This window comes from Apteryx rowi, unplaced genomic scaffold (genome assembly GCF_003343035.1).
Source record: "Apteryx rowi isolate R43461 unplaced genomic scaffold, aptRow1 scaffold_269, whole genome shotgun sequence".
NCBI lineage: Eukaryota > Metazoa > Chordata > Aves > Apterygiformes > Apterygidae > Apteryx > Apteryx rowi.
In genome coordinates this window covers 435374-451820 of record NW_020449074.1, presented here as the reverse complement: position 1 = coordinate 451820, position 16447 = coordinate 435374, and the positions used below count along the sequence as shown (strand labels likewise).

The 16447-nt window shown below is 41.5% G+C and overlaps 1 protein-coding gene across 2 annotated transcripts in view; it reads left to right on the top strand.

The window, feature by feature from the left end:
* Positions 1-16447, top strand: part of EVA1A (eva-1 homolog A, regulator of programmed cell death) — a 218851-nt gene that overhangs the window by 85294 nt on the left and 117110 nt on the right. For both annotated transcript variants that reach the window (XM_026068134.1, XM_026068135.1), the window contains one exon: positions 8350-8502. In XM_026068134.1, the coding sequence (XP_025923919.1) occupies positions 8350-8502 (153 nt within the window). The remainder of the gene's footprint in view (positions 1-8349; positions 8503-16447) is intronic.

Sequence of the window (16447 nt, the reverse complement as noted above, 5' to 3'; positions counted from 1 at the left end):
TCCTGGCCTGTCTTTCCTAAAAAGCACGTAGCCATCCATGACAGCACTCCAGTCATGCTGTGTTAGAATTATTATCAGCATTATTTTAACATTTGGAAAAGACAATTTTAAAGATATAAAAGATTAAATTCTCCTTTTCAGCTGTTTTAATAATAACTTGAAGCAATGTTATTCCAGATTTATATCAGCACTGGAAGAGAAGAACAAATAGTTCCATGAACAGTGGAATTAATGAAGCCTCTTTCTTTACATAGTCATGTCATTTTTCTGTGGTGCACCCGGCCCATATTTCCTTTGCAATAACTAAGGTTTTCACCATGCCTTCCCTGTTACCTCCTATACTGTGGCTGGTCCGGAGTTGCATCTGTGCCAATCAGCCAGGTATTAAATCCATTCTGGTTGGCTAGTGGGACAGTGCCACTGTAACAACTGAATTTTCCCTGACTTTCCTTCAGCTTCGGTGCTACTTTGGCTCTGCTCTGTAACTAGCTGCAAGTTTTTATAAAACATTGTAGGAACTTAACTGTATTGTCACCTCAACTTCTCTGACAAATTTTGCTGAAATTTAGTTAACAGGTTCTCAATTCATTTAAAAGGGGGATAAATGGTGAGGCAGAGGATCAGGTAGCAGAACAGCCATAAGTCACACTTTCTTGAGGAAATCAGCTCAAATTCATTAGTGGAAGAAGTAGGACTAGAATTAAATTTGTGTCTGACTCCGAAGTGTTTTGTTTAACTCTCATCTCACCGTCTATCATATATGCTTTGAAGCTCTTCCCTTTTTCCTCCTGAGGTAACTATATACCTCTGTTTGGCCGACAGGAAAGTCCGAGTAGGTGCATCCGAGCTCTGCTTTGGAAATGAAATGTAGCAGTTAATTTGCAACACTGCCAGCACTTTCAAGGCAGAATACGAAAAGACCACTACTTCAGACGAAGAAAGTGACAGTGGGGAAGGGCTCCTTTTAAACACTGCAAATTGGATGGGTGCATCAGGAGTGTAATTTTAAAGTAATCTGACAAGGTTGTTTAGAAAGAACAATCTTCTTACTTGTCGAAACAGTTTTCAGACCTCCAGAACTCAGCAGTCGTTGAGTTTTCAGGGTCCTTCTGAAGTCGGCAAACTGCCTGTTTGATATAACTCTGGACTGTCATCTGAGCTGTATCTTTCAGAGTTTCAGATTAGCTTCTACACAAGCAAGCAGTGCGCTCTTTGCCATTGAAGGTAGCAAACTTCAAATTTTAAAACTTAAATTACAGCATCTTGAAAAGAAGTTTCTCCAAAGGAAAGCTGAACTGAAATTATGTTAAAAGATATGTCTTCCAAAGAGAAAGAGAAGACATTAGACTCAGAAAGCAAATGCTTATTTGGAATGAAAAGTAAGTAAATTTAGGAACACAAGAATAGGAGTGTGGGGAAAAGGTTTTAAAGGAGGGCGCTAACTGGAAGATATTCTTTTAGTCCACTTTCCTTCTTCACAGAGGAGTGCAGGAGTTGGGGAAGGCCATCCAAAGCAACTTTGCTCTGTCTGCTCTGATATGTGCTTATCTAGCTTGATTCTGGGAGGATGGGCTTAGATCTACCTACACTCAAAAAAATTTATCTATTTCTTACAGAGGGCATGCCACAGATCCTGGGAATTAGCTGAATCCTGGGAATTATGGGGGCTAATAAAAAGATATATAAGCAGAAATGAGGGTCTGAGGTTATGGGAAAGGGTGCTGGATGAGTATCTCCAAAGTGAGCTGTTCAGGAACAGACCTGTTGCACAGGGACCCCTGTTCAAGGATACTGCTTAGGGGYGTCTGTCCTAGTGTTTCCTGTCTTGGAGACTTATCTCCTCAAGTTCCCCCAGGAGAAATATTGACAGATATCAACTATACTCATCTCTCACATGATCAACACGAACACTGGAGCAGTTGCCCAGGGATGTTGTGGAATCTCCATCCTTAGAGATGTTCAAAACCCGACTGGACATGGCTTGGAGCAGCCTGCTCTAGTTGACCCTACTCTAAGCAGGGGGATTGGACCAGATGATCTCCAGAGGTCCCTTCTGACCTCAACCATTCTGTGATACTGTGAATCATGGTTTGGAGTGACCACACCTGTAGTAAAGGGTTCATCTTTCCATGGTTAACTCTTATTTTGGTTTTCTGTTTAGGCTGACACAAAAAGTTGCTGGGTGGTGACTTTTGCAGTGTAAATGTTCTTCTGCCTAGACATGGGCTGAAACCAGCAAAATCTTGTCACATGTGAGATCATCTTTACTGGCTTCCAGTCTCTATAAAAGTTTGCTGAATTTTAACTTGTGACTCAAACGTTGCACTTGAGCCATTTGGTCCACTCTGTCTCTCAACTGTTTAGCTTTGCAGCTAATCAGTATCTGATAGCTCTCATGTTCTAGGAGGAATATATGCTAGAAACCTGTTATGTAACTGATATATGCTGGGCCAGGGATGAGGGGATTTTTTTTTCCTGAAAATCTTTTTTTTTTTTCTGTTACAACTTACCTGATGGAAGGTTGAGTTTTTGAAAGCATTTTCTTTTTTTAATATGAAAAAGTAAATTTATGGAAAAATATTTAATTGGAGCAAAAAGAATGTTGACCCACGCTCATGCTGTTTTGAGATGAAATGGTCACCTGGTATTTTAGTTCTGGTATTACAGGTTCACATTATTCTCCTCAGTCTGGGAACTCTGGCTTGTTTACATCTTCTAAGATACATCATGGGGAGGAGATTTGTTTTGCTAAAAAAGGGTGAAATTTTTCCGTTATGAAGTCAATGGTTGGCCAAATAGGTCAGTCCTTTTTTAAAAAAAATATTTTTGGCTTTCCAGATAAATTTTCCAGGTATTGACAAATGTGTCTGTGTAAAGAATTGGTATTTTCTCTGCGAACCTCCCCTTCCCTCAATTTTGTGACTAATTTTTGGCAAATTCTCCTGTCTGGCTGTCCTCAGGGTAGACCAATGTTCATCTGGGGACAAAAGACTAACAAAAGCAGATGATTAGGGAAATAAGAGTAAAGAGAAACAGAAATCTGTACATACTCTTGCTCTGGTGGAGTCTGATGGGGGCAGTAAGAGATGTGGGTGGAAAGAGTGACACACAGTGCTGGAGAGGAGCCTGCCATGACCACTGCTCTTCTGGAGAGAGTGGCAGGATGAGAAAGGGAGTTGTCCCTATGCTGTATCTCCTAGACCAACACTAACCAGCACCTAAGGGTTAAAAACACATTCATTGATCAGTAAGGAAAAGGCTAGTGCTGGTGGAATGACTGGCCATAATAAAAAGTTATGAATTTCAAGAGAGAAAATGTTCTTTGTTTGTGAAACAGCAAATAAAGCTGGGATAAAGGAGAGAAGGGGAAAAACTGAGCTGAAGAGAAGCTGTTGCCTAGCAGGGAGAACATTTCAGTTCTGAAGTGGCATCTTGGATGCAGTCTCATTGAGGTAGCAATCATAAACTAGGTGACAGTTTCCATAGGAAACAATCCTGAGACAATAAGAAAGTGGACAAGATCACCTCTGTTTCTTACAAAATCTCACTCTGCTCAGATCCCTGTTTCTCAGATTTAAATCTTTTAGGATTTCTTGAGGAAGACAGATTTCTCTTTCCATGTCTTTCCTGCTCTTTGAACCAGTAAATAGGGCTAACTGTTGTGCATTGATTATGTGAACCATGCATATTGTAATCAGTAAAATTTCATAAAATTTTCAACTAGTTCTGTTGTAAAATATTTTTAGGCAAGATAGATCTCTGGCATCAAGGCCTTCTATCACTTTGTTAGATGCAAAATCTTTTTAGATGCTCTTATCTATAAGGTCTTACAGAGATTGAGCCAATTGACATTTCATTTTGAGCTTCTCAATCGTGGTCATTCAAAAAATTGTCATGGACCATATGCAAAAATGTCCTTAAAAGGCGGGGTAAGATTATTTTCTACAGTTCAATAAATTAGTGTTCTTGTACACATCCTGTAATTACAATGGTTCTTCGTGTTCACTTTGCTGTTTGAGAGAGCCAATTTTTCCATTAAAAACATTTATAATTGTTTTCCCTCAATTGTTCTAGCCATGTTATAATCATGTCATGTAATGACCTTTAAAACGTGTCTAGAAAAGCCTGCAGCTGTTCCCTCCTTGCTTGCTCTCTACTGAGTTATATTTAAGCCAGTGTCCCTGAAAACAGGCAGTAATAAAAGGGATATTATCCTCAGCAAATATCTTAATCATGGTAAATCTCTGTTGCCCTGCAAATGACTGCACGGGGGATTACAGCTGAGTAAGCCATTTGCTGAATATCACTGCCACCTTTCCTGGGCCATTTAAGCATGTTTAATTTTTCAGGGTGAAACATGAAACCCACTAATACAAATGTTTGCATTTGGACTGAATTATATCCAGACTGTAACAGTTATAGCAGACTTAGGACCAGATTGTGACTGATCTGTAGGAGGCCAGTTCTTCTTGGGAGAGTGAGAGAAAAAAATGCAGATTCATTCCCAGTTCCAGCTCACTTATGTCACTTACGCTGCCTCGGTCCTTTTCAATATTTATATAAGGGTATTATGGGTTGAAGTACCAGTAAATATATGGATGATGCTTAGCTCCGTATTTTCTTTACATCAATCACAGTCCTTACCATTGCCCAATGCCTGGAAGCTATCAGTGTCTGGATGAAAGACAGCTGGCTTTAGTTCATCCTGGCTAAGATTGAGGTGGCAATGCTATAAAGCAGAAAATATTTTCAGGGACTTGTGTCCTCTGTAACATCACTTTCCATCTGTTTGTTTATCCAGATTTCTATCAGATTGCCCAGAAACATTGAGAGCATCTGTTCTCCAGTGATCAAGCTTAAGGGAACCTTTTGGGAGCCTGAAATAGTACTGCATACTTCATCCTTTCTTTTTTTTCTTCTTTCTTTCTTCTTTTTAAAAAAATGGTGTCCTTTATCTGTGGCAGCCCAGGGGACTGCAGCCCTAACCAGTTTGGACTTGGCCAGAGCAGTCCACATATTCACGACCTTGAGAACTGGCAGCTCCAACAGGTGTTTCCTAGGGCAGAATTCAGTGACTGGGAGGAGGTGGCACCTTTTTCAGATGGTGCCACACCACAGCATGCCAAGAGCACATCACCCCTAAACTGCACTGGTTTCCAAGGAGTATGCAGTTAGATTTACTATCCCCTCATAATATTTCAAGCCATCTGCCTGATGACTTCCTGAGGCAGCTTCAAGGGTAAGAACTGCAAATAGTAGAGGTAGAGATTTGTTGTCAATTGACTCATGACTACTGGACCAGCTTTCAGTAGAAGTGCGAGTGGCCGTGAATCACAGTTTTCTGAGCAAAATATAACACTCACTGTGTTTAGGCCCCAGTGAAGTTCCCAAATGATAAACTCTGACTTGAACAGTCAACAGAATTTAGTAAAGTGTTCTAAGGACCTTACATGGGTCCACAGAGCATTAGGTTAAACAATCAGTTATACTTGTTAATTGGAAGAAGTAGCTAATAATAACCAAATTGGAACAGGAAATTCAGTTAGTGCCTTGTAAGAAATAAGATCTTCACAGAGGACTCTGGCAACTTGCTCGTTAGAGACTTCAAAATTGATCTTTTTCTAAAGTTAATTAACTATTTCATATTTCAACCACTTTAGCCAGTCACAAATATTCTCTCTTCCCATATTATAGGTTTAACATTAACTCTGTATAGCTTGTTCTATTCCAGTTTTATACCCTTGTACTTTTAGCTTGAATCCATATTTTGTTCTAAGCAACAGAAGTCTATTTTTTCCATTTTGACTGTCTATCCTTATTTGCAGTTTTTGTAGTCCTTGAAGTTCCTATGATTAATAAGCATAACTTTGATTAAGCGATCGTGTTTATACTTTATTAGGTTCTATTATACTCTGTTAGGTTTTACACTGTATACCTAGGCTAAAGCTTTGGTCCCACTTCCCTCCCAGAAGAAAAAAATCCTTTGGAAGAAAATTAGAGATGAAGATACAACGCTTAGTATATGCAGTGTATTATTCAGATACCTTCATGGTGATTGTGACTGAAACACCTACACATAAAATTAATCCTTAGAGTGGCTGATTGATTCTTTACAGCTCTACGAGGTTCCTCTCTCCCTACATACTTTAGCGTTAAAAAGAACTTTATTCCTGCTTCTTGTCACTGTTTTACATGCTCAGATGGTCATGGGTTTATTACTATAGATATTCCCCAGGGATGTGTGATCTTCAAACAGCTTCTCCCATGAATGAATTAGGTCTTAATTCTGTCTTCATCTATTGGGAATGAATGAAAAAGTTTTTACCTGTTCCATAAATGTTTTGGGGTGTGAAAGTGTTCCTGCAGTGGGATAAAAACTGGGACCTAAAGATTTTTGAAAAAGGCTAAAGAGGAAGAAGGAAGATTACATACCAGAATAAACAGTGCTTAGGGTTAAGATTCTTACAAGGACTGTGAGGGTTTGGACCAGGGTTTCCACATTCCAGGTGACTCTTCTGATCTCCAGAGGTGAGGTTTTGAGGTGGCTATATTTTTAGTTTTGAGTATTAATTTTCAAGTTGAGATTGAGAAGTCATTTGCTCTAAGACATTTCTTTTAAATCAGCACATTCCTGTCTTGGATTTCCTCAGAAGTAATGCTTGGTTTCTTCACATAGTTTCTCCTGAAAAATCTCATCTAATGTAGAAATTAGCCCTGCTTTGAGCAGCGGTTGAACCAGATAACCTCCTGAGGAGTCTTCACACCTAAACTCTTCTATGATTCTACTTTGGTGGAAAATTCCCAGCCAGGAAGAAATGATTCTTGAGCCTGTAGTTGCAGTACAATCAAAAATGTCACATTATGTGCTAGCTGCCGTGATGTAAAGATTTAAGTATTAAATATGAAATACTTATTAGCTAGTGTTCACTGATACTGAGTAGTTTGATACATATGGACTTTGCAGAAGTCCTCAGATTTTATGTATTGGTGATAGCAGACATAGAGCACACAGTGACATGGAGAGACAAATGTCATGTCTGTGCTAGGAAGCTATACAGGGCCAGGGGCAGCCCCAAGCACTGGCTGATGATTATCTGCACGGTTTTGTCATTAGCGTGGCCTGTGGCAGTTTTGACCTGGGACAAATAGCAGCATTTTGGATGATGACTGACTATATGCTTGCGAGGTTACCTTGGGTTGGGGATCACTCCCGTTAAGTGGTTTAGATGCAGCACCTTGCGGTGGGGAGGAAGAGGAGGATTTAGCTGTGTGAATGCGAGCCGAGATATGCCAGTTGGCCTTGAGGCTAGAGAGCAATCTTTGGCTTGTTGTAGCTACATCTCTAGTAGTAAATAACATGATCCAAAGGAATGTTGCTCTGCAGAGACTAGGGAGGTTGAAGTTATATTTCTGGCTCTGTGCTGTGTTGGCTGGGGTGATTGTAGACAAGACATTTCAGTTTTCTTGGTCTCTTTCATGCACACATCTAGATGTCCAACTATTTAGATTCAGCTCTTCCAAATGGAGTTTATCTTCTGTAGTGTGTTGGTAGACATACATGGGAAGGGCCTGTTCTAAGCTGGGACCTCTAGGGGTTCCCATAATACAAACAATAATAGCAAAAAGAAGGAATGGCATGTGATTGCTTGTAAAATAATTGCCTAGTCTCTTTGACAGATGTAAACCGAGAGACTGTTCTGTTTGCATCAGCCTTGCGAAAGCAGGAGTATATTTTGTGTTCTTGGACTGTCCATTGCACTTAAGAGCAGTTTTGCACATCTATATTTGCAACAGGCTCAAGCAATTCCCACCATTAACAAAATTAGTACGGCTCCTATTGGATCTGCCAAGGGAGCTCTCCTTTTGAAAAAAGCTGTTGAGCATAATTATGTTCACATTTCAACTGCTGTGAAGTAGGATGAATGCTTGGCACATGAAGGGCTGATCTCTGTGTGGGGAACATGCCTAAAGCTGGGCCTTTACCTTCATCTGCCACAGACTTCTAATATAACTATGGGGAAATCACTCAGTTGCCGTGCTTCGCTTACTTGTATGCAAAATATAATTATTGGCTGTTTACTGGATCTCACATGTGCTTGATTAAAAAAAATCATTAAATGTGCTGATAATGCCTTAAAGGTAGTGTGTAATGCAAATGATCACTGCTATTCTAGCAAATGCAGTTGTAAGGCTGGGATTCTGCTGGCAGCTGATGTGCACATCTGGGCGTATGCCAAGAATTACTGCTGCCTCTGACAAGCTCACACCATGGGGTGGTGATAAGGCTCCTTTCACGTTGGGCGCCTGCCTCTGGATCAGCTGAATAATTAAGTGTTTGTTTCCTTCCAGATGAGTACAAGAGTAAAGTAGCCTGTGAAGATGACAAGCTGAGGCTAAGGTGTAAGAAGAGCATGGTGATAGCCATTTACTCTGCTATCTTTGGAAGGACACAAGGAGGCAGCCTGGAGTGCCCATACCAAAGCCTAGGGATGCCCATGATTGGTAAGCAGGGGAATGTCTTGACAGAGCACACTGATCTGGGCAGGGTGATTTCATTTACTGTCATCATGGTAATGCTGGCACAAATCATGGCTAGGGAAAGCAGAACTGGCACATGCAACCTGCTACTGTGATGCAGCTGATGTGTGGCACCTTGTCACCCAGTAGTGAGCTCCATCATGAGCTCTGAACTCCAGAGGTTCCCCTACACACCCTAGCCAAGTTAATGAGCCACAGACTTTTGGCAGATTCATCAGACTAAATATTTGAGACTACTCCTTGAATTTCTTGACCAATTTTCTTTCCTCCTGCTGTTTCACCCCTACCTATGCTATGGATGAGTGTATTATCAGCAGGTGTCATGGACCACTTGTGGCAAAGTCAAGCAAGAGATTGTATTTAAATTTTAATAAAAGTTAAAGCAATGGGTGAAAATTCTCAAAGCAAGTTGTTAAGTTGCATCATGTTATGGTCGGTTTACAATACCTTCAAGTAGCTTATTTTCTCCCAGGCTATCACAGTCTCATTTGTTCATGTGTTAAAGATCCATAAATTTAAAAACATTCACTAGAACTCTCTGTTCTTGAGCCAACATGAAATGAGTTTGAGTATTTTGAGCTGTGTCACAGAGAGCGAATATCCACAGCGCAAAATCCTGTGGTCAGCATTCCTCATCATGAGTCTCTACAGCGGTGAGAGGAGATTGACCAGTTTCCCAAAAGGAATCCCTTCTAGAGGGGGAAGGACTTCAGAGGGGCTGTACAGCGAAGCCTGAGCTGGTATCTRTTCAGCTGTATCTGGAGATGTTTGTCTTCACAGCTGCTGATCCAATACCCTTAAGGAATTAAATGCTATTCTGATGGAGACATGTGAAGTGACTGCTTGGGAATATGATATGCACATGATGGATGTCAGTAGGAAACCACAGGTGGAATCAGGCCAGCCAAGTTATTTGTGCAGCATGGTGAGTGCCTGAGTTGTGTTGCTGCAAGAATCTGAGCGCTTGCAGCACAGCCGAGTAGTTCAGTCTCCTACCCAGTCTCATGGTTCAGATGTATGGCAGGAGAGTCATGGTCACTTAAAAAGTTACCTCCTGTCTTCTGAGGTGACTTATCTGTCCCTGGATGTGCTTCTGTTGTCGCCAGCTGCTGGAGAACAGACGCTGAAACAGCTATGTTTGGCAAGTTGGCTTAGGCTTCTTTTAGGTGACATTTGCAATGGGCTGAGAGTGTGGACGCTAGTGACTATGGTGATGCAGCTGCAGGGTGGTGACTTGCTGAGTCAGTGAAACTTGATGGACTTCCAGCATATGCTCAAGCAGAGAGCTCCTTTGTCCTTGGTGAGAGTGCAGGAATAGGCATTTACAGGTGATGAAGKACTGGTGTTGGGATCTGCTTTTTGAGTGGTCACATGAAGCAGAACTCTTCGTTTGGAATGAAAGCCAGAAAGGGTAAAATTTTACTCTTACTTGCCCAGGTGCAAAGTCCTGAAACTTATGCCAGCTGAGAGCAGGATTATGTGTCACTAGAAAAAGGATTGGGAGGCAGTGGAGCTGCAAGAGCAAAACTGTAGCTAAGAGAACAAACTGTGAGGTATGATAGCAAGGCTGCATGTGCCATGCAGTCTAAAGTGCTTGGATGCCTRGGTGTTTCAAACTGGCCTTGTGATGTCTATAAATTATGATGTTTGCCCAAGGAAATAAGATGTCTGATCCTACAGTGTGGCATGCAGTCTGCTGCTGGAAGGAGAAAGGGCCTTCCTTCAATGTCAGCTCTTAAATGGAAACTAGTTACAAGAGCAGGTTCAATACAGAATGCTATAACGCCAAGCTGACAGTGGGAATTACTAGGCAGCTTTACACTGAAATGCTCTGTAGGGTTTTAGGCTGTGGACTGAGGCTAAAAACATTGAGTTGTTGGACATCTGTTTTGCATGAGATGACCGGATGGGACAGTGATCTTATGATGCAATTACAGGAGGTGAGTTGGTAGCTGTGGTTATCACTCCTGTGTTGGCTCTGAATAAGAGAAACCAGTACAGAATCCATCTGCAACCCAAATCAGCAAAAGTGCATACTTTTACAGTGCTGAAGTGGGGAGGTTGTRCTCCATGTTGCCACCAGTAATCGTGGGAGTGGTGTGCAGAGTTCCCCGAGCCTGCTTCAGAAACGTATTCCTGCTGTGGGCCTGCCTAGCCCAGGAGGCAACTGTGTTCCTTCAGGAGTAGGTGAAAACATCATGGCTTGAAAATCAAAGCTTTCTCTAGTTAGAGGACGTTTCTCTGCAGGTTTCCACAGCCCTGCAATACGGGGAGGTCCATCCTGTGACAGCCTTTGATTCCAAACATTAGCAACGAGCTGATCTAACAAATGTAGCTGTATGACTCAGACTCCAAGGCAGCATCCAGTTCCTGTAAGGCAGAATCCAACTCCTTTCTGCACTGGAGGATTTATTCTGTTTGAATTTCAGGGGACTTATGATTTGTATCAAGTCTGAGCCTCGGCAGAGGACCTTTTTGTGGGAAGTAGGTCCTGGACAAGTTTGCAGTGATTATTTTTATTTGGTCAGCATGAGTTACTGTTGAGTGAAGAACTCCTCATGGTTACCCCAAAGGTGGGGAAGGGTATCTGTTCTTCCTCTCAAAATGAAAAACAGTTCAGAAAATTTTCTTCCATTCTTTTTTTGAACAAAATGCACATTTACGTTGCATTTAGAAACCTACAGCTTCTACCATGTGAGACTTTTAAAGAACTGAGGTCTAAGAAGGGGAGGAGGGATGGCCTAGTAGAACATTGTATTCATTTCCAACTCTGCCACAAAGTAAGTGGACAAATCATTTAATCTGCATTGTTTGTGTATTGTAACATTTGCAGCCCTTTAACACCTGCATAAGCTTGTGAGTAATGTAGGATCCCTAAGTAAGACTTCATACACCATGCCATGCCAAATGCGTGCTTTCTCTCTAATGTCTATATTAATGTGCTTAGCTTCTGAGAAGGGAAAGTTGTTGGGAATAACTGCATCTTCTCCCTGTTATGTTAAAAGAAAAAATCTGCCAGGATTCCCTTCTAACCAGGAACATGCTGAAACTTGTGTCTCTGACCGTAATGGGAAACCCCTGCAAACAGCTGGACCCTCCTTGAATGCCTTGGGAACTCTGAAAAGCTCCTATAGGAATTTGACCTTATTTGTAACTCTCTTAATAAAGCTTCCACTTTGCTGCCAGCATGGGCAGAGACAATACACAGAGCATAGGGAGGTCTCTGGGGAAGGAGTTATTTGCAAGCAACAAACCATTAATATCCCTCAGCCCAGTGAGTCCTTTGCCTCTTTATTGTGCTGTTCACAGCTGCCTCTGTCTGCATCTCTTTGAGTGACTTGTTTATACCGAGAGAAGCCAATTTAAAAATGACCTTTTTTTACTTGTATCCAAATGCAAGGTAATGATCTAATTAGGGGACTGAGGAGGAGGAACTTGGATGTAAAACAATTATCTTTTTATCGTTTAGTAGAGCAATATCCTTGATCACATTCAGTGCACCTGACATGTTCACATGTACATTTGTACAGCAGCTATCCCTGCCCAAAGGGAATGAGATGGACAYGTGCAGCTCACCTCTAACATCTGGATCTGGGTCTCCTTCTCAAGGACCTTGTCTCTCTCCATCAAGTATACAAAGAGCCCAAAGCAATTTCACTTCTTGTCTGGGTCAAAGGGTTCTGGGCTTGGTTTCAGAGTCAGCACAAGATCGTGGGAACTCTAGCTCCAAAACTGAGGTTCAGATCATGGTGTGTGGGCTGAGCTGAGTAGTCTGCGGAGAAGCGAAATGTCCTTGTCACCTAACATGCAAGTTCTCTCCTGTGTCTCTGCAAAGAGAAAATGGATGTGTTTACAGAGCCTTGAGGCAACTCAGATGGTCAGTGGTTCTGTCTAGCTCCTTGGATCTGGTAATGTAAGAGCAGAGAATTAAGTTCAGCAAAGGTTGCCTGTGCTTTACATGCTGATTCCCTGGCATTTGTCATTTTAAGGCAGGGCCAGAAAGTCATTCAGCCCAGTTTGTATTGATTTCCTCCTCTTAATGCAGATGTCTATGTGACTTGAACCAGAGCCTTCACAGTCTATCACATAAATATCTATTACATTGTATAAATAATAGACTCTTGTAGTCTCTTTACTTGTGACCAGATCTAGTTTGTGAATAAGTATGAAATACATGCAATAAAAAATATCATTTTAGGCCATGGATACATATTACTGTTCCTGCCAAAAGAAAACTGGTTTTAAGAGATTACTGCCCCTCATCCATTCATTCTTATCTCCCTTCCTCTTCTCCACCCACAAAAATTTTCCACTCTATATTTCTGTTAGTACAAGTTTGTGTCTGTGCTCTAAACTTGGTCTGTGAAATGCTAAAAAGAAAAAAAAAGGCGTTTTTAGGGGGAAGGTATATTTTTTTTTATTTAAAGCATGTCAGATTTCTGGTAAGAGCATAGAGTCAGAAGCAGCTGAATCAGGATGACAGACGAGGTGGYGAACTGGGGTGTTGAGGGTGGAGATAACTCCCGCTGGCAGGAGCGGCAATAGGAATCTCTTAAGCCTGTTTTGCAGTGGAAGGATTTGTAGCGTGGAACCGTAGCCTAAACAGAAAAAGATTAAAAAGAAAAAAGCCAGCCCCTTTTGCTGGTGCTGTGTGGAGCCCGGAAGACCTCCAAATGGTGGAGCTGGCACAACGACGGGTACTAGCCTCTGGCACTGACGGGGAGGCAGCTGGGGCTGGGGGTGGCAGGAGGAGAAGGGGGGATCYGCTGACATCTGTGTGAGCAAATAATGACATATAACACGGCCGTCCTTTAGTGGGTCCAAGTGCTTGTCTCTGGAAACGCTCTTTTACTACAGCCTGATGTCACCATGTTGCTGCTGATGGCTATGATGCTTGGTCTGTGGGATGAGCAGCGCACTGGGAAGGGAGTCAGATTGCAACTTTCTTCTTTAATGTGCCCGTCGGGCTTCCAGAGCRCGCTTTCCTGTAGGTGGATGCCCTCTGTCTAGGTTTGATTTACATTCAGTGGAGAAACTACTTTGCTTTGTGTAATACYGATGATTAAGAACATGTTTGTAGAGGCTGAGCTGTGTATATGTAATAAAACCCACAACTATCCAGGTTTGAAGGCTAAATAAATATCAGTTGCTGTTTAATTCACGTATAATACCTTATTAAATCTAAATTGAAATGAAATTCCCATTTAGAACTCTAAGTTAAAGTGGGACGAAGCCTGCTTTCAGAAAGTTGTTTTTCAGTTTTAGATAGTTTGCCTGTTTCACTTTTTGTTTCAAAACACCAGGAGGTAATTAAAATCACTTTACAGCTCTGTTTCTGAAAAAACTCAAACTATTGTTGGATTCCAAAGAGTCATAAAAATGGTTTATATAAAATTGTAGGGTTTCATGTGCACACAATTGGCTTTTTTTAATGAAGAAAATCCATTCAATTTTGTTTCTGGACAAGATCTTTTTCAAAGCCAAGGTTTAACTWGGTTAAAAAAAAAGAAAGTTTACAGTAACCCCCCTGAAATGGTTCTAAATAAAAATTCTGATAGCAGTAATTTAAATAGCACTAGCAGGCTCTGTGATGATATATGATTGCTATTTGAGGAAATAAAGTGGGTGTTTGTATTGCCTTCAATAGGATAAACTTAAGTGATCTTACAAAAGACKCCTATTGCCCTGCTATTAGTTAAAGGAAATGCAGAATATACTCCCAAAAATAAGTGGGCAGAACTTTAGAGATGTAAATTCGTAGCATCTCAACTGATTTCCGTGGAGTTACTCTGGATGAAAACCAGTGTAACTTGTTCAGAGCTGATAAAGTTCCTCTTAAAATAATTCAGATGTCAATCAAGAATAAGACAAAATTACCATGATGGTGAATGCTGAGCCTGAGAAATGAAGGTAATGTGAAACCTGTGAGGCTGCAAGCACGCAGTGTTTTATTTTAGGAACCAAGGGCAAGAAGTGACTTGCAGGTTGTGTCAGCTGGTTAGTCTCTTAAAGAAGTGGGCCAGTCCCACGTGTTCGGGAAGTTTAGACCTTCCTTCAGCCTGGATGTGGGCACGTGTTGAAATGTACCCATAATCTGGAAAATGCTTTTGTTAGGCTGTAATGAATTGGAAGGACAGATGAACTCAGGGGCTTTATACAGCAGTAGATGCATTGAACAGCAGCATCCATATCTTTCCTTGGCTGAAGCAAAAGCTGTTAGCTTCTTTGCTTTTTATCTTGAATGCCTTATGGCCTATAATCAACCGTTTTCTGCTGCAAATTAAATAATAAAATTTTTACTGTCGCTGCCAAACCAAAACTTCTTTGTTCCCTGAGACTTCTTGGAGCCAAGTTTGAAGCTGTCCTCAGATTCTCACTTTAGCCCCCCCAAACCTGCAAAGTGGCGTTCATTTGCTCAATTTTACACACTCTGAGTCAGTCTCTGCAAAACTGGAGCCTCATATATTTTATATGAATTCTGGTTCCAGATGCAACAGTGATAAGATGATTTGAGGTCACATTAATAAACCAAGTGTTTCTAAATGTAACTATAGCATCTGCAATTAAGCCTGCAATTGATCCTTCAATCGCAGTCTCTAGATGTAATTAAAGTTTCTTTTAAGACCATTTTCTCTTTTCTGGCCCACTGCTAAAGTTTCCAAAGTTTTATGAAGTGTTTGGTGAGTAATTTTTCTGTCTTTCATTAAATGTACTTTTTAATGTAAAATTGGCCTTCTTAGCACACCCTCCTTAACACTTGGATGTAGGTTTTTTTAGCCAGCCTTTTCCAGTGGCATTGTACAAGATACAGATGTTAAATTCAGCTGCACCAAGTTCCCTCCTGCTCTTTGTAGTAATGATGATACGAATTTATATCAGAAACCTGACTCAACATGATACGGAAGTACCAGACACTGCAGAAGCATAAACCAGACAGAAAGTCCTTCCAACATGAAAGCTTACAGAAGAGGAAACRATAGGCAGGGTCTGATGCAGTGCTGAGGGAGGCAGGCTTCCTTGTCCTCATTATGGACCATGAAACCCAGGCATCCTGTGTCCCCTGCCATCTGCCCAGGGGACAGTGCAGAGTGGCAATGCAGAGACAGGACTCCTCACGTGCATGCACACGGTCTCTCACTTTCCTAACTGTTACTCTGTGCTGTAGCATCTCTCTGCCGCATCCTTCTGGTGCTGTCCTGCACGGCATCAGGTAGCACGAGCTGCTTGTGCTACAGCTGGGAAGCAGGGACTTGGGAGACCAGAGCTAATGTGTGGGCCAAAGCCCCATTAATACTCCTCCTCCAATGCTGCCTGCAAGCCCTTTTGCACAGCCCAGTGCCTTAATATGCAAAAACTCTCCTGAGCCCCTACTTACAGCTCAGAAATGCTTTTAACCATCTCTTTTTTCAAATTAGTCTCTTATTTCTCTACTTGAAGATGGTCTTTTTGTGTTTGGAAAGGTAACAGATTTACTTTGTAGGTTTTCTGAAGTCTGTTGCTTTATGAAGGACCTGAACTTTGTATCAGCCCCAGCTAATGGAGCATCATTAACATACATGAGAAACTGTCCAAGAGCAGAAGGGAAACGTCCTTCACTCCTGTTTATGATAGAGAGCCTGTTGCACAATGAGACAGTTTTGAGTCACTCCTAGGTAAAACGTGAAGGACATTTATCTCACTGGCAAGACTGGATTACTTTCCTCCTACTTATATCCTTCTTTCCCTTGCATTGAAGATTGTTTTCTCTTTTGGCAAATGAGCAGATAACCACAGTGCTGATTCAGACCTCTGTCAGGTTCCTTTGCAGGAACTAAATTTTTCTTCTGTTAGTTGTTTGACCTCCGCATCTTCTGTGTTTCATTCTGTCCTCCCTGCTTTGTAGCTCTCAGAACATAACTTGTCCTGCTTT